Raw genomic sequence first — 22,648 nt, 5'->3', positions numbered from 1 at the left:
AATATACAAAGTTTAAAAGCATAAAAAGCATAGCATAATAGAACCAAACGAAATTCTCATCCATCTCTAGTGAAAATGAAAAAGCAAGTATATAAAGAGTTGTGTGCCAGTTGAATAGCCAGTCATATACATATCAAGAAGGCCTAATTTAGGGTCGTACAAAGCAAAACCCGGCTTCCTGGGGCCAACGAAGGCGTCCTTGATTCATTTCTCTCCAGTGACAAAATCCCGAAGAATCAGTTGCAAGAAGCAATCATCCATTAGGGAAAGGTAATTATGAGGTATTCCTCGCCACCATTCCCTTCTCTCGCTAATAATCGTTCGGCAAAGTGTCAAGTGTGAAACCTTCACAAGACAAGTAAATGGGCTTAAAAGGGGGAAATTGCTTTTCTTTTATGTATATGGAAAAAAGGAGGGGCGGTTGTGTCAGAGCTGCCGACAAGTATAGGGACTAATTTTTTTTCAAACTCACTTAACAGCTCCGCAGACAATGAGTGCGCCGTGCCGCCCAGCGCTTTAATTATTCGTAGCTTTTTTGGCGTAAATGGAACAAATTCTGCTGCAAATGTTCACCCTATGGGGGTCCCAGGATCATGGCTGAGAGGCACTCGGTCACCGTCCTTCCATTGAAAACCTTCACTTTTCCTGGAATGGTTTCAGGGAGGGTCAAAACGGAGAAGTGGAAATTGGGTGGGGAGAAAGAATGCCCCCCCATTTCTCCACTGCCAATAAGCCCAAAGGTCCGCTAATGAGCTCCCACGAGGCCCCTTCCCCCCAAAAAACACCCACCCTCAACGGGGGGGGGGGCAGGAGGAGACGCTGCCTTGCAAATAGCATTTACATAGCGCGCCCCCTCCAGCTATGTTCTCCCCCCCCCTCCCCCGATAAATGTGTTAAAACCCTCTCTGGGGGAGGGAGAAGAGAAGAAAGAAACAACGTGTGGCAGAAATGGATATTTAAATGGATACTTTTGTTTTATACTGTTGTTTTTATATTTTTGATGGTTTAAAATTTTGTATACTTTTTAACGTTCACTGTTTTTAACTTTTGTAAACTGCCCAGAGAGCTTCGGCTATGGGGCGGTATATAAATGCAATAAATAAATAAATAAATAAATAAATAAAATGAGAGCAGACTCTTAAGTGGGGGGTGAATGGATTGGTCAGTTCCGCCTTCTCCCTCGTTCAGGTTTGTTCAGGTTTGTTTGGGTCCATTTTTTTCTTTGAATGTGCATTTTGGTAAGTTCTTATCAAACAACAAAGAAAAACAAATCCTGCCCATCTGCACCAAGCAAATTCAATGGGTCCTGTGATTCCCAGCACGGGGAGGGCCGTGTTGTCCCTGCCTGGCCTGTTGCTATTGAAGGAGAGGAGCCAGGAAGGAGGGAGGGGGGGCAAACCTGATTCAGCACCACAAAAATGGTGAAGTTCATGGGGTTCGTGTTGTCTGAACCCTACACAGTAATTAATCTAAACTATGGTTTGTTGAAATGGGCTACCCTTAGAAACCATGGTTTGAAGTTGTGTTGTTTCAAATGATACTTAAGCTTAACAACAGTTTGAGCTTGTTCACACAACATGCTACAACAATTACGTAACAACCTATTCTATATCTACGACCTCCTTTCAATTCAGACAGCAATCCACATAAAGTCTGGGTTTGCACAACACCCTAACCTACACTTATGGGGCGAGTGTGGGTTGTAGTTGAACTGTGACTCGTTTGTTGAACCATGCATTAGTGTGTTACCTGAACCCGGGGCATTTTCTGCAGAGTGGCTTGCTAACCACTGCGAACAACCCAACCACAAGACGTGGGCTCTCAAGGTGGCTTGTTTGAGAAAAATTTGTTTGAGGCTTCTTGCCTTGTTCGCCATGGATAAAGCCGTAGTTTCAGGGGTCTTCTGAGCCGGGAGGAGGGGCACTGCATGGTTAACGAGCTCTGGAAGAAACTGTAAGGACAATTTCTTTTGCTTGCTGGAAGCTTCCCTCTCTCTTTGTCTCTCTTCCTACATTACAGTGGTAGCAGGAACCACTCCAGCTGTACCTGGCGCAATGCTCGGGTCTCTCCAATAACGTTGTCAAGGTCATGACTTCTGCATTCCAAAGTAATTGAATCTGGGTGTATACTGACATAAATGTTTATTTGAGCAGCACAGCAGGCTTTCTCTGGAGGCACAACTCCCCAAATTCCATTCAAGGGGTGGTGGAAAGCCTCTCGTCAGGCCGAAGCTTAGGGAAACTCAGTTGCAGGAGTCTGCAGCAGAAACAGCAGGTGGCAGCACTGATTGGCAAGTGCTTGTAATGTCAGGAACCTCCCCTCTCCCCCATCCCCAGAGCAGCTTCTCTTATCTTTTTCAATGGATTGCACGCCTCGTGCCCAAATAAGGTGGCAGATAAGCATTTAAATGAGTAAAAGATGAGCCTGCGGTACTTAAAAATAAAACAAAAAGGTGGTAGTCCGTCTGAAGCATGGGGTCCAGGTTCGAACCCTGGCAGCATCTGCAGGTAGGGCAGGAAAGACTCCAGCCTGAAACCCTGGAGAGCCTTTGCTGCTGCCAGTCTGTGTCGGCAACACTGGGATAGATAGACCAAAGGTCTGACTGAGTGGAAGGCAGGCAGGCAGGCAGCATCCTACGTTCCAATGGGTCTTCAACCACCTTGACCTTGACTACAAATGCACGATGGGAGTCCACTAGGACTAACTAGTAGGCATTAAATTTATTTCTCTTTTAATTACATTTCTATACCGCCCAATGGCCAAAGCTCTCGATCGTGCCTCTTCGCCATAAACTCTCTCCTGACTCCGGGTCCAATTATCCAGCGCTAATAATCATGGGTCTGTTGCTTCTGTTTCCAAAGCTTGCATCCTATGAGGCAGGAATGTTTTATTTATGTGTTATTGAAACAACATTGATTGAAATTTCTTTTGCTCGGGTCAGACAACGAGAAAGGAATGAGCATGTCAGTCTGCTAATTACTTTCTCCAAGGAAGTGCCTTGAAGTCATATTTTAAGGACCGAATCCTTGGCTGGCTGTTTTGCTTAGCTCAGCAGTGGTCCATCCCAACCCCCTGTAGAGGGGAGAAGGGAGCCGGAGAAGGTAGAAATGGCACCGCTATTGTTTTAACCTGCCTCCTTAAAGATAATTGCTTTCTGATTCTTCCACACCCCTTCCTCGGTCGGTTCCAGGAGATGGATTTCCCAGTGAAATTGCTTCCCATGTTTCAAGTCAGTGGAGACATGATGGGGCCTCTGTCACTCCCAGCTATGCATTAATAGACCTTCAAATGAGATTTCACAGCCTCAAATCAGATTATTTCTAGGGCTTCAGTTACCCCAGAGAGCAGAAATGGACAGATGCAGACACAGAGTAGCCTTGCAGCAACCAAGAGCTTTGAAAAACCGAGCCAAAGGCTGGGCGTGGGTCGAAGACGGTGGCGAAGGGGTGTGTGTGCGGGTGATGGGATAAACCTGATATGCAAATGTGGATTGTGTACACTTGGAGATCACCAGGCAAGAACAAGCAAATTGGAAAGGTGTAGAAATCCTTGATAAACACCCTTGCAAATAGACTAAGATCAGCCACGGTAATCCCATGTAGACTCAAATATATTTAGTTATCCAAATTGGGGAGTCCTTTGATGTCCCTGAACTTGGAGATCTCCAGAGGGGGGGGAAGCCCCATAGAATCATAGAATAGCAGAGTTGGAAGGGGCCTACAAGGCCATCGAGTCCAACCCCCTGCTCAATGCAGGAATCCACAAACACCTGCATTTGGGTTTTTTTGCTAAGGGATTAACCCTTTTGGCTGGCTTTGTGACCATCACTGAATGATAGAACATAGGGGAGTGGGGGGGTCTGAGTCTCTGCAGTAGAAATGCCGGCATCTGTGAGCCAGGAAGGGTGGATCAGGCCCCTCGGGGCTCCAGAGTGGATGAAACTGGCATAAAAAGAGAACCAATGGATAAGAAGAGAAAGTCTTATGAATGTGAAGGAAGAGAAAGAAACGGAGCTCATCATTCTTTTCATGGGAATTGGTAATAAATGTGTGATAAACAGCTGCCTGAGTGCTGCTGGGGCCCGGGGCCCCATAGCCACTGCCCCACTGACGTCTGCCCCAGGGCAGTCTGACCAGTGCTCCTAGAATCTGCCCCCTGCATCCAAGAGACTGTATTGCCCTCCTCTGGCCGTGAAGACCCCAGCCCACCACAACCGTTCCCCCGTGGACCAGGGAGCGAGCCTGAGGCGGCTGAAGCAAGCCGGGGGCGGGGGCGGGGGCGGGGAGGGGGGCGGGCAGGCATGACCGGCTGAAGGGAGCCGAGCCCCTATGTAAAGCTCAGTTGCAATGAGACACGCTCGTCTGGCTCGGAGTTGGGGTCCGGGAGCAGAGGCAGTAAGCCTGGAAACACCAGTTGCTGAGGGACATGGGGGGGAGGGGGCGATTGCCCTCGTGTCCTGCTTGTGGTTCCTTGGTTGACAGCTGGTTGGCTGCTCTGAACAGCGTGCTGGACTGGATGGAGCCTGAGTCTGATCCAGCCGTTCAGAGGTGGAAGGGGGCACTGTTTTAAATTTCCACCGTGCCTCTTGTGAAGAATTACTCTGGGACATTTTAGTGGGGCCCCCAGTGGAAGCCAGCATTTTAATTTGAATCCATTCTCGATTTCAATCAGGAGCTATCCGAGCTGCTGAACCTATTTCATGGACAGGAGTCAGTATCTTAGATCGCTCCTTCTGTGCTCTCGCTGGTTCTGACTGAAACCCAGAAGAGCGGATTCACATCCCCATCAAAATCAGAGCCACCAGCCTCCACTGACAGGACCAAAGGCATCTTGTAGGATATTTTTAAAGTTGTGATTTCAGGTTTGATGACCGGAATAAAATAGCTGTCGGCAAGGATTACATCAGAATGAGGAACCTTGACCATGATTATAATTAAGTATCGAATGAAGTCATTACACAATGAATTGAGTAAAGTACTAATTGCATGATTTACTGACCAAATCATCTGTGTAAATGTATTCCACTATCAAAGTACTGAAATGGAAATTGGTCTTTCAGTTGGGATTCCTCCCTCCACCTTGCTGGAGTAGGATTAAGCAGTCGAGATTAAACAGTAGATTAAACAATTGAGCCTCAATCCTATTTCTGCATCACTGTGAATTCAAAAGAAGTGCATGTAAAGCCAACTTTTGCTTATTCATTTATACTACTTTTATAGAGCTCAACATCCCAAGATCTCTAGGTATAAACCCAATATAAAACAGTAAAAGAACAATAAAAACAATAAATACTTTAAAACATTACAACAAGAAAGCGCTGCGTGAACAAACATGTCTTCAATAGGCGTTTAATGCTCAGCAGGTTTTCTGCCTCTTGAACAACATGTGGGAGAGCATTCCAGAGAGCAGGTGCCACTACCAAGAAGGCGCCGTCACGTGCTGTTATTTCTTGGCAACACTCCATAGGTCATGGGACGACCAGGAGGCCTTTGGGAAGCTCTCAGGGCTCAGCTGGGCTTACAGAGGGGAAGACGGTCCACTTGTTATCTGGTTGTATTGCGTTGCTATCGGCTGCGTTAACTTCCCGCCCTCCTCCTACGAACTTGCAATTGCACAGGCCCCTAACGGCCTTGTTGCGCTCGCTTGTCAGATGGCTGTGTGACTGCCTGTAATGGGGCTGTTTAAGCCCTGTCCCCTGCTTAATGGGCTGTGAAGTCAGATCCCAAGCTGCCCCCCACCTTGTCTCCCTGTGATCACTCATTACCAGATGAGTAATCATTCACTGGATGGAGCCAAGAAGGGCGAAAGCAAGACAGCTTGCAGGGCGGCTCTGGAACCAACCTTTGGAGTCTGGACAGTTCCGCTTACAGGCAGGGACACAAAGCCATGAACGTCTATTTGCGGCTGGATTAAGGACGTGGGTGCTGAGCCTAGCTTGGGGAGATGGTTCAGCACCTTGGATAGCCCCTTTGGAGTCCTGGCTGAAACCCGTCATGGATTCATTGCCCCACTGGCATCGGAACCACCAGCCTCTGCTGATAAGAGCTGGGGGTCTCAGGTTTCGGCCCCACCAGGGCCTCCTTGTCCTGGGAGGATTGCTGTAGCAATGAGACCCTGCTTCTCATCATTCAGAGGTACAGAGCCTCAGCCCTGGGGGCCAAACTTGCCCCCCCCCGAGTTCCCCAAGGGCCATGCCCCCCGCCCCTTGGCCCCACCGTCTTTCCCACCATCTCTGGGGGGTCCCGGCTTTTGCTGCTTTTTCCTCCATTCTCAAGGCTTGACATGGCTCTCCTCTGAGCAGGCGTCGTCATTGGCAGTCCGTGCCTTGAGCTAAATGATACATTGGGTGTTTTTTTGGAGTGGGGTGGGGTGGGGGCTTCTGCCTTCAGCCCAGACCACCACTGGAATTCCACCCCCCCCCCAGCTTCTCTGAAATGGAATTGGCCTGTGGGCTGAAAGAGCTCCACTTTCTCTAGAAGAGACTGGGGGACCCCTGGCCTTCCAGATGATGTTGGAGCACAGCCCTCTTCATCCCTGGCAATGCTGGCTTGGGCTCATGGGACTTGGAGTCCAAAAACGTCCAGAGGGCCACAGGTGCCCCGCTACAAGGCTATCTTGTTCCCCCCAGATGTTTTGGACTACAAAACCCAGCAGTTGCAGCCAACATGGCAAACAGCCAGGCATGATGGAACTTGGAGTCCAAAGCATCTGGAGGGCACCCCAGCTCTAGCCCAGCCTTTCCCTGACCTGGTCCAGATGTTTTAACAACAGCTCTAACTATTGACCATGCTGGCTAGGACTGATGGGAGTTGAAGTCCAAAACATCTGAAGGTTACCTGGTTGGGGAAGCAGGTTTTAGACCACGCCTGGTTTGCAATGAAACGTCCTTGCCTGACCTGGGTCCTGAGGACAATGGTTCTGTCAATGGGCTCCCTGCCCAGCCTTTGGGCAATGCTAGGCTGTCAGCACGGGCGGGCGACCCTTCCTGCCATGCGCTCTGATGGATTGTGCTGGCAGGCGGCGGAAGCATAAACCACCTTGCCCCGTTTGCCCTGGAATGGGCTCCCTCTTGCCCTTGCCTGTCACAACTGGGCTCCTTCCTCTTTTGCTCTGCTATATTTAGCCCGCGTGTGAGAGGGTCTCCATTTATTTATTTATTTATTTTATTACATTTATATACCGCCCCCCAGCCGAAGCTCTCTGGGCGGTTTACAACATCTCTGGGCGGTTTACAACATCTCTGGGCGGTTTCCATCTGGTTTTAAGGGCGCCCAGGGAGCCATTGAGTTAGGGAAAGCTTACGCTGCACTCAGTTCATCTTCATACCGCTGAGCCCACTATTATTTTACGAGGCCTCAGGAGAAGCATAAAGCCGGTTTGCGCCAACAACTGCCCATAAATCACATGCCGGGGCGGGGGGTGGGGGGAGGTTCAGCGTCACCGAAGGGCCTCCGAGAAGCGCAACGGCTCCTCCGTGGTGCAGGGGAAGCCTTTGATATGGTCAGAAAGGCAGATTTCAAGGAGCCGGTGGGGTCGAGGGAGGTGTGAAAGGGGGCGTGATTTTGGCGGGGTGGTGGGGGTGATAAAGGCTGTCCAGGTGCCAGCTGGTTTTTATAAAGTTTTAAATGGGGGTGCGCCACTTGGGGCCCGGGGGTCACATGTGGGCCCTCAAAGCCCTTAGCTGCAGCCCCTGCCATGGGCGCCTTGACCAGCTAAATCCCTCTTCCTCCTGCAATCCTGATACAACAGCACCAGCAAGGACAGGGTGGGGCTGGATGCAAGACTCAGGTCTGTTGGGTTTTGCCCAGCTTTGCTCTGTTCACACCTTCCAGACCGAACGTGGGCTTGGTGCCCCCTGCAGTCAGAGCCCAGGCATTTCGGACTTTGCGATGTCGTTTGCCAAACAACCCCCGTCCCGCCCCGCTCCGTTCATTTGGGAACATTTGAAGGATACGTATGAAAAAAACACGTACTTTTGAATAATATGCACAAATACATTTTAATCAATGGGAGCAGAATGCACACATGCTAAAGATGTGCACAATGGATGCGCAGTTTTGGGGAAATCCTCATGAAAATTGTCACCGATTTTCATGTGAAGAAGAAAAAAATGACTCACCACCTGATACGGAGCCGAGTCAGAACACTCGTCAGGATGGAATTGGGGGAAGGCTGGTGACCTTGGGTTTTGCTGATGGGCACATCCCAAGGATGCTGCATCCGGACCTCTGGGACAGGTGGAGGGGGGGCATCCCCTCCCCTCCCCCAGCCACTGGTCCCCCTGCAGATGGCTCCATCCCTGATGCTGCTAGCAGGAAGGAAAGTGAGGTCTGCATCAGGGTTGCTGGTACATGTGTGTTTATGGCCGGCCATATGTGTGCTCATGTGCTCATGGCCCCCACGCCAGGGTCTTATGTGGCCCTCGGAGCCAAAAACATTGCGAACCCATGCTTTCAGCCGACAAACAGAGTACTTCTGAGTGGTCCAGCCCTACCGGTAGGCAGAGTGAGGTGGCGGCCTCAGGCAGCAGACATTAGGGGTGGGCAGCATCAGCAGTGAGATGGCTGGAAGACAGAGTTGTGGGTGCCACATGGTCGGCTTGCTCCCGAAGCTCTGCTGCCGCCCTCATCTGCAGGGGAAGGTGTCTCATCCGCAGTGTTGGCATGAGACTGAACTGCCGTTCGCGCCAGCTTCTGAACCGGGAATGGCAACGGGGGCTCCATTTTGCCCTCTGCCTCAGGAAGCAAGATGCCTTGGCCCTCCCCGATCTCTGAAGGCTAGCTTACGGCGAATGATAGCAGGAGAGGGCCATTTCCCACAGGGCCTGCTCTGGCTGCTCCCATTGGCGCATCTGTTTTGCCAGTGTGAGAAACAGGAATGTGGACAAGGTGGGCCTTTGGGTTGATCCAGGAGGAGGAACACTGTGTGTGTGTGGAGCCCCTTTGATTCCTGCCCCCAATTTTATCCCCCCCCCCAAATGGACTGAGGGATTAACGCCTGTCAGTTACCAGCCCTACTGCATGCCCCAAATGTGCTCCAAGGGGAAGGTTTGGCTGGGTTCTACTGAGGAGTTGCATTTGGAGATGGTGAGATGAATCCCCCCCTCTGCCCTAGTGATTCCAGTATCAAAATGGAGCAGAGGAAATCCCCTCACAAATGTCAGTTCCGGGATGGAGAGACGGGATCCAGGCCCATTAAAATCAGTGGGAGTTAGGTGAATCCTGACTAACGTAAGCCCCATTGTGTTCTGGGAAGTTTTGAACTGTTGCCCAGTTTTCCTGTGGAGAGACCCAGTCCTGAACTTCAGCTTGGTGAGATGAGTGGTATGAATATTCCAGGAAGGGAGGGTGACGCCGGCCTCGGAACTGCGGCGCTGATGATGTCACAAGCCGGCCGTTGTGATGGAATTGACACTGGGGAGATCCAGGCCCAGCCCAGACCTTTGGTGGGACCCGACACTCGCTCCCTGCTTTCAGCTACATTCTCCCTAGCCCAACATCTGCCCCACGATGTAAAGGCTAGGAGGGAGCAGGTCTTCTCTCTCCACGTGCAGAAAGCAACGCTTCCGCCCAGTACTGCAGTGGGCCTTCATTCTGACCCAGCAGTACCCTGAGAACGTAGAAAGAGCGCTCCTAAAGCGATTGCTAAGCAACACGATTTCTAAGGAGATGGCCGATGACACCGACGATGAACACCCCGAGGTGAGCTTGGCCCCAATCCCGCGTGCGGCGTGAGAGCTAAGATAAGGTGGCCTCTCAAAACTCTCCACCTGTTTGGCAGGCAGTGAAACTGGAAGGAAGATTTTGCGGAATCTTCTCCATTGGGGAGAAATTCTCCAACACTTTGTGGAGGGCGGCGCTTCCTATCAGCTGGGGCCATGCCCCAGCTACTTCCCCCCCACCCTGCTCAAGACTTCATGGCTGCTGTTGCAAGCAGCAGCAGCAGCAGCAGGAACAATTGTCTTGGTCATCTGGCTGCCAGTTTGCATCCACCACGATTCCCCAGGCCCAGCATCAAGAGAGAGAGTATTGTAAGAGTATCCTGCAAAATGGCCCTCTTTGGGGACACGGATGCAGACCCCCCGCCTGGGAGGTGAATTCCAGGCAATTGGGTCCCAGTCTGGCCCTTTGGGGTTCCCCCAATGGCCATGCCCCCCTAGACCCACCCCCTTCCCAGCTTTTGTTCAGCCCCCCTTCTAAACAGCTAAAATGTCTTAGATAGCTCCATTGCAGCTTCAACTATGGGGCGGTATATATAAATGTAATAATAGCAGCTTCCCTGCAAAGCAAGTAGCAGCTTGAGGGGAGGATTTCCATTGGGTCCACAGTGCTGGGGGAAGCGTTCAACACCCCCCTCCAATGCCCCAGGGTTCTGGTCTTGATCTGGCTTCGCTGCCCTTGCTCTTCCTTCACAAAAATACAGACACATTCATTGTGATCATGCATTTAGCAGAACGTGCTACATTTGGCTCTGAATGAGTGGAAGATTAAGGAAGTGGTGTGGATACCGGGACACCATCAGAATGAAGCACCACTCAGCAGGGGGAGCTTTGGGGGTCTGGATCTCAGGTGGAGGGAGACGGAAACTCATCCATTTGGGGGGCACAGCACTTGGCTCGGCCCAGGTTATTTTCTAGATGGGCAGCGCACCTGGGCAGGGCCATAGGAAGCTGCCTTATACCAAGTCGTTTGGTATTGTCTGCAGCAGGCAGGCTGCATATCAGGTCCATGGGCCCCCTTTGTGCCTCCAGATGCTTAGCGGTCAGCCACTGCCCTGCGCCCATCCCATGCTAAAAACTTCCTCCACGTCCTGTTGGCTCCGTAGATTGAAAGGCAGGCCTCCAGCAGTTTGTTTTAGGCAAGTCAGGCAGGGACTTCCAGGATGAAAACTGTCTTAATTCAATCCATGAAACTGAGAATTCTCTTCTGTTTATTTTGGCTTCTGGATCCTGCGACTTCAGAAAAAATCAGACAGCAGTTGGTCCCACAAGCTAAATCCGTTCAATTTATTTTCCTGGGGAAACAAAAAGGTAGGTGCAAGAGGCTGAATCACAGCTTTGGAATGTCGTGCTCAGTAAGCTCTGGGTGGGCCGTTCTCTGGGTGGGCCGTTCTCTGGGTGGGCCGTTCTCTGGGTGGGCCGTTCTCGCAGGCATATTGTTGTCTTGGGTAGAAAGTTCTACGCGTGGATCTGTGTGCAGTGGCGGCTCCAGGCCTGTGGGCGAGACACGTGTCCTTCATGGCCCCACCATTCTGTGGGGCTACTTTCTCGTTGCCCTTGTCACGAGCTGATATGACTCTTCCTCTTTCTCTGATGGTTGTGCACTATCTCCAGTATTTGAGGCAGTAAGCCTGTGTGCACCAGTTGCTGGGGAACATGGGTGGGAGAGTGATGTTGCACCATGTCTTGCCTTGTGGGTCCCTGGCTGGTTGGCCCCGTGTGACCCGAGTGCTGGACTAGATGGACCCTGGGTCTGATCCAGCCTCAGGGCTCTTGTTCTCATGTCCTGGCCGTTGCTCTCGGCTTGGCAGGCAGGGAGCCGGGAGGCCGTGGCGCCTCCTTCTCACCCCTGTTGATGTCTGCACCAGAGCGAGAGGCAGGCGCCCAAGCAGGGGGCAAGGAGGAACAGCAGGAGTCAGACCAGGGAGAGACCTGCCCGTGGGCCCCTGCTTGCATGAGGGACCTTGGCTAGTGCCCCACCCCAACTACCCTGGACGCTGGCGCTCTGCTGTGTTCGGACTGCACCAAAGCGTCAAGGGCCATTTCTGTCAGGCATTTTACCCTCCTCAAAATTGGATGGTTGAGATTGTGTGCTTTTGGGGGGAGTGTGTGGGGAGAGACATCTAGTGGCCACCAATTTGTCCCCCCCCCGCCCAAAGCCCTGGCCTGACGTGCTCTTTGATCTGGGGAAATAAAAAAATGCTTGATGTCATAAAAGAAAATGGCTGCCCCCCCCCCTGCTACTCACGGAGGCTGCCATTGTAATGGATGGCAGGGGAATATTCCCAGAGAAATGTTTGCGTCCATCGCAGCCTTCCTCAGGCTCCAGATGTGGAGGGCTCTGTGTAGCTCAACACATCTGGAGGGGACCAGGTTGTGGGAAGGCTGCGTGAGGGCATGAGGCCAAAGGTGCCCAAGGACATTACATGGTTGGAGGGTTTGGGGGAGCAATGTTTTCTGGAAGGGAGGGAGATGGCATCATGAAGCAGTTGCAGGCTATCCTGGCCCTCTCACGGATGGCTCAGCGGCGCCCCGGGAGTCTTTTTATTTCTTCATTTACCGACTTTGTGCACCACGCCGTAACGATGTTCCCTGGGAGGTGGGGCTTAGAAAGGAGAGAAAGACGGCCACAGCCAAAAAACCCAGCAAAAGAGATATAACAATGTCAGTGGCAGGAAGTGAAATGCTGCAGTGGAACCCCTGGAAGTTCACAGCAGGTATAAGATGCCATGAATGAAGAGCGCACCCATCTCTCTCTCTCTCTCTCTCTCTCTCTCTCTCTCTCTTTTTTTTTTTTTAAATGACTGGGAAGATAAAAAGGTCTTCTCCTGGCCCCAAGAAGAGTATAAAGAAGGGGCCAAGTAAGGACGCCGGAGAAAGCTGAAACAGATTAAAATAACTTCAGATTTCCATGAATCCGGCCCATGGATTTTCCGAGTCACGTGGATTCTGCGGACTCAGGGCTTTTGGTGTTTTTTTTTAACTTTCTGGAATTGTATGCAAATTTAGTTGTATGAAAACATGAGAGTTGCTGGAAAATATGCTACTACATATGCCTTTAAAGCCCCCCCCCCCACATATTTTATACATCTCTGGTGCCTCTTCAGCCTCTGCAGTGAGCAATCTTTCCCCTCTCTTGTGCGCTTCTGCTCATTGATTGTATACTGAGCTAAGAAAAATATGAGAATGTGTTGTGCCAGTGAAAGTTCTGCAAATTGCAGTGACTTTTTTGCAGTTTCCTGAAGGGGAAACACATCTGGATCTGTCAATGAGCAGATTATGGAAAGGAAGTCGCCTGGCCATCAGGCAGAGCAAATTGAACGAAATCCAGATGTCCCTCTCCGGGGAGGGCATCCCATAAGTGGGGTGGGGGCCAGAACTAAGAAGGCCCTTTCTCCGGTAGCCCCCTGCTGTACCTTCACGCCCAGAGAAGGGCCTGCCAGGAGGTTCCCTAGTTCCAGGCCGGTCCAGGTGGGCGGAGGCAATCCTTCAGGCCACCTGCATCCAACCCACCAAGGGCTGTAAAGCTCAACCCACCCGGGACGGTCCCAGAGCTGCTGCTTGGAGCTGAGGCCGTGGGGAGCAGAGAGCGACGACGCCTGCTACGGTGGGACCCTCCGCCACAGGCTGCTCCTTTGTCCCCTGGGCAGTTCCTTCTGTGTTGCCGCCGCCCGGCCTCGGCAGCCCGAGAGCCCGTTAGTCACAGCCTCTTGCCTCCTGTGATTACGTTCACTTTGATTCCCATCACAGGATGATTACAGCTGTCGCCTCGCATTTGGAGGAAGGAGCTTTGCGTTTAACCTCGCATTTTCTCCTCTCAGCCGTCAATAGGCCCGCTGGGAATAGCTCAGGCCCAGCCTCGCTGCCAGGGCAACCCGAAGGGGGGGGGAGCTGGGATGGCAAGACTGGAAGCCCCCCCCATGCCTCATATGTATGCCGGCGGCTGATGGTGGGCGGTGGCCAACGTGGTTGGGGTGCGTGAGGAAGGGGAGAGGGCCGCCTGGGCTGCCTTTGGCTTCCGTCGCAGGGGGACGGCTGGTTGCTGCTCCTTCCCTGCCACTCTCTCTCTCTCCCTCTCCCTCTCACTGGAGAGAGGCCTGGGGCTCCTTCTTCTGCCCTTTACGTGCAGAGCTCCGCCCGTGCCTGCTGGCGTCTTGTCTCCTCTCTTGCCATGCTCGTGAGTAGGCCCTTACTCCAGAGCAGGAGTAGGCCACGCGGGGTTTGCAGGCACCTATGCGCCCCAGAGCCCTTCCTGGGGGCCCTCCAGGGTGTCCTGCCTCACCCCTCCCATTTCCGTGTTTGGGGGCTCAGGCCCGGCCTTTGCCTCGTTCCCACTGGGGATGCTGGAGGAATCCATCTGGGGGCTGAAGGTGGCCCAGCTTTCAGCTGCTCTGCCCCACGGACCCTGGCTTGCTTTCCCACGAGCTCTGGCCACACGCCGTCGGCATCGAGCTGTGCCATCTCGCACGTTCGTTTCCCCTTGAATCGTCATTTGCAGAAATTGTGGCTTCAGATTGGACAAATTAAGCAAATTATGGTTGAAATTTGCAAAAATGGCAGCTGCGTTTTGTATAAATGATAGTTTGGGGGTGGGGGGGACCTGAGGAAGTTCCCAGATTTTGGGAAAAGGTCCAGGGCTTGGCTTGAAAATGCAAGCTGGGCTGGGCTGGCTGGGGAACTCTGGGGAACTGCAAGGAGCCCGAAAAGGGTTGGATTTCCCTCACACACACAAACCCCGCCCATGGCCAACCTTCATTCTCTGCCTTTGGGGCAGTTTCTTTGTCCTTTGCCCTTTATCCTTTGTCCCACGGCTGCCAGCCTTTGGGGGTGCCCGGGACAGCTTCTCAAATTGCCTGCTGTGCCCACGGCCCAGGAAAATTGCCCACACCTGGCCCATTGGCTCCTCTCTGGCTTAAGGGCACCAGACATGTTTTCCACCATGGCTGCCCTCTTCGTCTTCCACCCTGTTCCCATCTGCTGACAGGGAAGCCAATTGACAGGCTCACCTGGGCCCGTGAGAGGCTGCCCAGGTGGGGGCGGCGCAACAGAAACACGGCCGGACACCTCCCTGCATTGCAATTTCATCTTATATTTCCGTCCTTACGGCAGCTAAATGCTAAATCGTGACCACTGGAAACGCGGCCAAGTTCCTTGCTGCAGCTCTTAGAACTCGGTCACTGGTACAAAGTGAGGTTGAGTCATCTGGAGTCTGATCTTGTTACATTTAGTGTTGTATTGACAGAAAGTTTTAATTTTGGCTGCATTTTTGGTGCCTGGACTGTTAATGGTCTGTGGATGAGAAAGAAAGAACTCCTACGTTGTGTTTGGGGGTTGGCCCACTGAATTAGGGTGAGCACTCATGAATGGTCAAAAGAGAAATGTCACGAAAGAAGAGGACACTGATTTGTACAACATTTGCATACGTAAATCTGTATTTATAAATGCAGATTTAGAAATCATTATTATAATTTGAAAAGGAGAAGTCCAGTACATCTCACCACCGTGGGGAAGGGTATGACCAGGGGACCCGCACGTAGGGACCTTCGCAACGGGTCTTGTCCTTCCCCCCCCCCCCCATTGATGCTTCGTGGGTTGCCAGGCCTCTTCCGTTCCATCATTCGCTCATTGACTGGTTTGGATTCTTTTTCCCCCCTTCAGAAAAGTCTGCAGAAATGTCAGCCACAATTTATGGATCTTTTAGTGCATGTAGCAGTTTGCTTGTTTTTCTTAGCCCAGCATACAATCAATGAGCAGAGCGCACGGGGAGAAAAGGAAAGGGGGGAAAGGAAAGGAAAAGGAAAGGATTGCCCCACAGCAGAGGCCTGGCAGGGCTTTGAATAGACTGTGGAGTCTCTGAGACAGGAGCTCTCTGCCATTCTGCATTCTCAAGGGCTCAGAAAAGAGTGGACAGGAGAAACGAGGAGGAAGAAGAGGAGGAGGATCAGGGCCAAGGCCGGGGCTTGGCTGGTGGCCCCCTGAGGAGGCCGGTCCTGGCCCCAGGCGGGTTGCCTTGTCTTTGCATCTCAGTCATTGGTTCAGGGCAAATTCAGACAACCCCATTACAGCACTGTGTGCATGCGGGTCTAGAATGATGGATGTACCTGGTGAAGCGGCTGCATGTCTTTTTCAACACATATCACCTTGCAAACCTTAATCCACCTTTAGCTCACCATCACTTGGCTGACTTTGGGCAACTTTGCAACAGAAGCTCATCTCCCACCTTCCCCTCAGCTACCTGTGTTGTTCACCTGTGTCTGCTTTGAGATTGTAAGTGCCTTGAGGCAGGGACCTGTCAGACTTGTCCTTTGAAAAGCACCATGTACATAGATGATGATGATGATGATGATGATGATGATGATGATGATGTTACAGGTTGTGGTTGTGGTAAAGGCATGACAAGGGCTCTTTCAACAGATCTCAAGCTGCACCTGGAGCCACGTGCTCACCATGGTTTGGTTGTGTGAATTCTGTCTTCTTTAGGAGAAAACTTAGCAAGTTCTCCATCCATAGCCTCCCCCTAAAATGAGCCTTGCTCCAAAGGTCTGGGCAGGGAATGGCATTATTTCCTGGTGTCTCGTTGTTAATTCACTTTTGTCCTTCCATTTAAGTATTAACCCTTACCTTCCCCCCCCACATACAAATAAACGTCCTGCTCCTCCCCCAACACACCTCTCTGTATTTCCATTCCAGATAGTTTCGTTTTCTTCTCCTTTGATGCTTTGTCTTTCCCTTGTTTCTCCTTCCAGCACAAAGATGATTTTGAGCTTTATTAATAACAGAATGTGCAACCACCAGGGCCCAGAGGCAGGGCTGGGTGTCCCGGGAACTGGAGGCCTCCCTCCCCTGGGGACTCACTGGAGTTCTGAGCTTAGCTCCTCCCTTCTGGAAGGAGGCGTCCTTTGGGGGTCTGCGAAGGAAGGAGCCAAAGTTGGAAGGAAAAGAGGCCTTGAGGCAGAGGCGGCACCATCCTATAATGCAGCATTTCTATCCCATGTGTTAAACTTATTTTAGGGTTCAGAACCCGGGATAGCCCATTTTGAGTTCTGGCTGGTTCTAACTGAAACCCAGAGTGGATTTACAGCCCCACTGAAATCGCAGCCACCAGCCTCCACTGGGTTGTAGCTGGTTTGAACATCTCCTTTCATCTTTATGGTTCTATAGCTCCCTCCCTCCTTCCCTCCTTCTGTCCCTCCGAGAAACAGGCATTGGTTGAATTTGGCCCCTTAAATGCTGGGCTGCTTGCGTCAAGAGATGCTCTCTGCCTGTGGTGTTAAAAACAGTTGTTCACGGGAAAGAGCGAAGGCGTTGAATTAGGTTTTCCAGAATTCACAGTTTAAAAGCCTGCTTCCTCACTTTCCGGCAAACTTCTCACAAGGCTGCGCCTGTCTGCTGGAACAGACAGAGATAGAGATAAGGGGGGGCGGTGGCGGCGATGGGGAGGTGGAGGGGGGCTGGCAAAGCGTGGATGCTGTGCTCTGTTGTTTTGGGGTGGCTGGTCAGCAGTTCAGAGCTCGTTCCTGTCACGGGCCTGGGACGCCGTGGCCCTGGCTGATGGCCCCGGGCGTTCTGGCACAGCGATCCGCGCGCAGCGGTTGCAGAGGGCCAGCGGAGGCCAAGGGAGGCTTGCCAACCTCAGCCGCTTGCCTCAGCCGCTTGTTCATCTGCTGTGGAGATCATGTCTGTGACATGTGGAGGTTGTTTTTAATGGCGTGAGGAACTTTCCTTGCTCATCGTAAGAGAGAGCGGTGGTTGGCCGGTGTCCTGGAAGGCAAATTTAATTGCATCAAGCTACGCGATCGCTCGGTGGGGCTGAAACATTTCTTTTCAAAATGAAATAAAGGTGAACATAAAGGCCCTTTTCTGTGGTGCCCCCCCCCCAAGGAATGCCCTTTGTGGAGAGCTCTGCTTGGCACCTGCGTTGCAAAGTTTCTGGGAATCGGTTATGGCATTTTTTATTCAGCCAGGTTCTTGGTGATGCGTAATAAATGATGCTGGTTCCCTGCCCCCTCACTGCCCGGGTCGGATGCAGTTTCACTGAAGTCCCTTTGATTTATGTGGAGCGGCTCTGAGCTTGACTAATCTGGATCCCAGCCTTCTGTTTCCGCTGTTTCGCTGCTGTCTCGTGCTGCTATTTTACTTCTGTTTAATTTTTGTGTTGTACATTTTATAGGGATAGAGCCTGTATTTGCAGTGGGGGGCAGTTCTTGAAGTGGAAACTTTGGCCCCCTGAAACCTGGAGCCTCTGTTCAAGATGGGTGCAGCCCCCTTCTTTGCTCAGGGCTGTCCTTGCATTGGGCCTTAGACTGTCTCTCTCTCTCTCTGCACTGCTGCAGCTCCCCCCGGCTAAGGCTTCTTTCCCCAAGCCAAGAAAGCCTTTTGTTGACGAAGGGCAATGGGAGAAGGGGCCCACGTGGGACCGCCCGGTGTCTGCCATTCCATCGCCCACTCATTGACGGAACCTGCTTGTTTTTTAGGAATGTACAAGTATTTCATTCCACCTGCGCAAAATACACGTTTGGGCTAATACACGTGTGCACTTTGATGCAAGGCTGTGTGATCCTTCAACCTCTGGTGCGAAGCCTCTTCAATCATCCATCGCCTCCCTCCATTGCTGTCTCGCCTGCCGACTCCTTCGCCTTCGGAGCGCGTCCCCCACATCTTTTCCTGATGTTCCAGCTGGACATCAGGAAAAACTTCCTGACTGTTAGAGCAGTGCGACAATGGAATCAGTTACCTAGGGAGGTTGTGGGCTCTCCCACACTAGAGGCCTTCAAGAGGCAGCTGGACAAGCATCTGTCATGGATGCTTTAGGGTGGATTCCTGCATTAAGCAGGGGGTTGGACTTGATGGCCTTGTAGGCCCCTTCCAACTCTGCTATTCTATGATTCTATGATCTCCCCAGTTTGCGGCCACCCACTTCTTGTGAGAGTTGTTTACACCGCGTTGCAGCCTGTGGGTTTAAGAAGGAGGGCTGGCCTTCCTGAAGATCTTTGCCTAATGGCGGGTGGGGGCGAGGAGCCTGTGGCCTTCCAGGTGTTGCTGGACTCCGATGAGTGAGACTCTCCAAAAGCTGATTGGCCCCGGAGGAAGGGGAACACCTTTCTGAACCGGGTTGGGCTCATCAGAGCGTTTTCCAGGAGAGCATCTTCTCCCCAGTTTGGGGATGTAGTTCGTGCCCTTCCCCCCTTGTGGGTTTTGTGTCTTGTTTTGGGATTGCGTCCGCCATGATCCCTGGCCATTGGCCGTGCTGCTGGAGCTGGTGGGAGTTGGAGTCAGCTGCAGCTCTAGAGCTGCGGGTTCTCCCTCTATGATCTACATGGGCCTCTTCCTGGGTTTCCAACCTTCCCCCCCCCCCATTTATCCTTTACGCCCTTACATTCCCTGTATCCACTGAGATGTGGAGCAGCCTTGGCCCTCAAAGTGTGGGTGGACAGTAGTAGCGTGTCTGAAAGCCGGTGGGTGCTTATGAGGCCAGTCGGCCGGCTCTTTGCATGAAAGGGCCCCCACTTTGCGAGGCTCTTGGGGACGGGGCTGGTCGATGAAGCCAGATGAGGCACTAATGAAAAGAGGATTGAAAGGGGCTTCTTCTGCCGCCCTTCATTTGCAAGTCAAGGAGGCTGGAAGATTTAACTCTTGCCGTAGTCTTCTGAGGGTGCATTTGCATGGAGGGCCTTCTGTTCGTTGCCATCAAGGCCTGAGCAAGAAGCAAGGTGGACCAGTCCCTGCATCCATTCCCAGGGATGTTGCTACCAGCTGCCCCTTCCAGCAGGCTGTGCAGGGGGACCGGGGGCCGTTCTGCCAGCCTTGCTGAAAGATGGCTTGATTCCCCCCTCTCCCGTTTTCCTGGTGCATTGAGCTTTTTTCAATGGTAAGCCTGTGGGCAGAGACTCTCTTGTTTGACTGACTGCATGGAATTCTTGGAATGTTGCGGGTTGAACAATAAATAAATAAATAAATAAAGATGTTGTGAAGCAACATTTGAGCATAAGGGTCGGACTGGGAAGGTAGGGAGGAAGAGCCAGGAAGGCAAGGGGCTCAGGAGAGCGGAGGCTCTACCATCTCAGGCTGTTGTCTGTCTGTCTGTCTATCTCCATCGATATGCACAGTGCTGTACCAAGGCCAGCATCAGGACCCAGTAGCTGTTGGGGTCCACATTTCCCAACGGGTCACATTGGCACAAGACCCGCCACCTGCCTGGCTGGCAGCTGTGAGATGCCCAAACATCCCAGACGGCCCTGGAGTACCTAACATAGCATTACTAGGGTGTGGTTTCCTGGGCATTGTGGGGAGATCTTAAAGAGCCAGGGGCCAAGTGGAACCAGGTAAGCTGCTTGGCTCCCGTTGGACTGCCGTCGCCTGGGAAGCCCAATGCCAGCTTAGACGCTCACGGTGGAAGAAGGCGTTCCTGGCTAGCCGGATGCCAAGGGCCCCCTCCAGCCTGGTTCCGGCCTAGAAAGCATGTGAGGGCAGGGCCTTCTGTCTAGCGATGAACTAGCCCACGTGAGGTGTGGAGGGAAATACGCAGTTGCTGTGGCTCCTTTGCTGCCCCTCCTGGCCGTGTGCGTGGAGCGGGGCCTCTGTCCGCTGCCTTCACATTTCTGATGCTTCCGCCTGGCAGGTAAAGGAAGATCCTGCTGAACCCGGTCAGCCTGCACTGACGTCTCCAACCAACGACTGGCACCTGGCGAGTCCGAACAAGGAATCCATCACCATCACGCTGCACGGCGCCAGCAACCTGCCCTCTGCTCGGAAGGGCCACGTGCCACATCCCTACGTGGTTGTGTGAGTCTCTTTCCCGAGCCTCTTTATGGAGATGTTTCCCCAAGTGCAAGGACATGATGGCAGCAGCCCTGGGGGAGGGGGGTGGGGGAGGGAGGTGGACCACCCTGCTGTAAGTCTCACGGTGGGAGGTGGGGGGTCCCTCTGTTAGCAAACGACCCCCTGGCAGAGGGCCCCTGCTTGCCATTGCATTTGGGGCTTCAAGCGTTTGGGGGCAGATGTTTTGCGGGCAAAAATGATATCCTCCTACATGCCTTAGCCCAAGGTTTGCCACAGTAAAAAACATCCCAAAGGGGCAGGAAATCCTACAGCGTGGCCCACGCATGCTCAGCGGTTGCAGAATGGCTGGGTGATGGCTGGGCGAGGGGGACGGAATGGAAAACGGGGTGGGAGAGGGCGTGAAATGGAGCATCACGGAAGAGGGGGTCATGGCTGGCTGGCTGGCACGTGGACCGGAAGCGTGCTGCTCTGCAACATGTTGTAAACGGTGGACTCTGGTGGTTCTGGTTTTGCTGGGACTGTAAACCCATTCTGGGTTTCAGTCAGAACCAGCCAGAATGTTAAATGAGCGATCCAGACTGCTGAACTCTCTCCCCAAAATGGGTCCAGCACCTTGAATAGCTGCTTTAGAGGTCTAGCTGGAACCTATCATGGATTTATAGCCCCACAGAAATTGGAGTCACCAGCCTCCATTGGTTGCAAATAATAATATTTACTGAAAAATGAATGATGGAACAGAGGAACAGAGGGGGAGTCGGGATGCCCCCAAAGCCCACTCGTGCTGCGCTTTGAAGCTGGACTCACCTGGGGAGCGATGACAGCATCGTCCACACGTCAGGGGCTTACTGCAGGCTTGGGAACTCTTCCATATTTGGCCACTGCCTTCCGAGGCCGGAGGAAGTGTAATATGTCAAAGAATGCGGAGCACAGGGCAACGCTTTTGGCATCTTAAATCTTTCACGGAATAAATAAATACCACTGCGCCTTGATGCCTCAGGTTCCCCTGCCTTGTGTATAATGGATGCATCCTGGGACTCAATTAAAGCCCAGCAACTTTGGTACAGCTGATTAATTGAAAGGGCATTGCTGAGTTGTTTTACGATCAGGCGGGCTGCGCGGCTGCATTCTGAGCAGCTCTTGAAAGGGGCCGGGTGTGCGGGACGCAGACCTGGTCTCTGGGGCACCGAGAGAAGCCGGTTTGCGCAGTGTCTCTGCAAACGAGGCTTGATGTTCTTTCTGGCTCCTTAGGTACGGTGTTGGCTTGGTGTCCCCAAATCCCAGAACTAAGAGCTGGTAGGCAGGGCTGCGCCTATTCTGTAATGTCAACATCGCTCCGCACCAGCACGGAATTTTGCCTTTGGTGGAGGATCTTAAAGCTGCAAAGAGAAACAATAAAGAAGGGATGAGAATGAAAGTTGTTTTAGATACTGATCGGCTTACCTTGAGGGCCAGATCCCCATGAGGTGGTTTTGAACATTTCCAGTCACAATATATAATCAGTAATCCATTGAAAGTGGATTACTGGTTATATATTGTGACTGTAGCAGGTCCTGCTTGTTCCTCCCTGGCCGCCGGCCGGCCGGCCACTGTGTGAACAGAGTACTGGATTAGATGGACCCCTGGTCTGATCCAGCCTCAGGGCGCTTCTGATGTTCTTATGAAAACCATGAAACACCAGGATAACCATGAAATAAGCAATAGCAACAATTCTAATCACAATCTGTGCTCAGCCCAGAAAGAGCAATACAGTTCGATCAATACAGCTGAGCAGCACCATAGCATACGGCGACCCAGTGAGCCAATCTTTGTGAGGAAGCAGAATCATGCTTTTGGGGGACTCCGAAGAGCCCAATGACAACTCAGTGTGTTCAGGGACCACAGAATGAGAACCCACTGTTGTGGGGGTGGAGGGAGGGGCGGAATGGAGTGTCCTGTAAAGACTCGCTGGCTGGCTGGCTCTCTGAATGCAGCTGTTGCACAGAAAAACCAGGCGGGCTAAGGGGATACGGAGTGCTTGGAATACAGGTTTTCCTGCGGAGCGCTCCTGCCGGCCAGCTACGACTAGGAATGTATGGATTGTGTAAAATCCATCCCATGTGTGTTTCTGGATTGTGTGGTGTAGTTTGTTCCAGCGTCTGTTCACAGCTAGAT

At 52.2% G+C, this 22,648-nt stretch overlaps 1 protein-coding gene across 1 annotated transcript in view; it reads left to right on the top strand.

Annotated features, from left to right (window-relative positions):
* Positions 1 to 22,648, top strand: part of CCDC33 (coiled-coil domain containing 33) — a 123,812-nt gene that overhangs the window by 12,535 nt on the left and 88,629 nt on the right. Inside the window, exon 3 of the mRNA XM_063142607.1 lies at positions 20,337 to 20,500. Coding sequence (XP_062998677.1) covers positions 20,337 to 20,500 — 164 coding nt within the window. The remainder of the gene's footprint in view (positions 1 to 20,336; positions 20,501 to 22,648) is intronic.

This window comes from Elgaria multicarinata, chromosome 16 (genome assembly GCF_023053635.1).
Source record: "Elgaria multicarinata webbii isolate HBS135686 ecotype San Diego chromosome 16, rElgMul1.1.pri, whole genome shotgun sequence".
Classification (NCBI taxonomy): domain Eukaryota; kingdom Metazoa; phylum Chordata; class Lepidosauria; order Squamata; family Anguidae; genus Elgaria; species Elgaria multicarinata.
The sequence above is the reverse complement of the archived record's forward strand: the minus strand, read 5'-3'. Positions and strand labels throughout refer to the sequence as shown.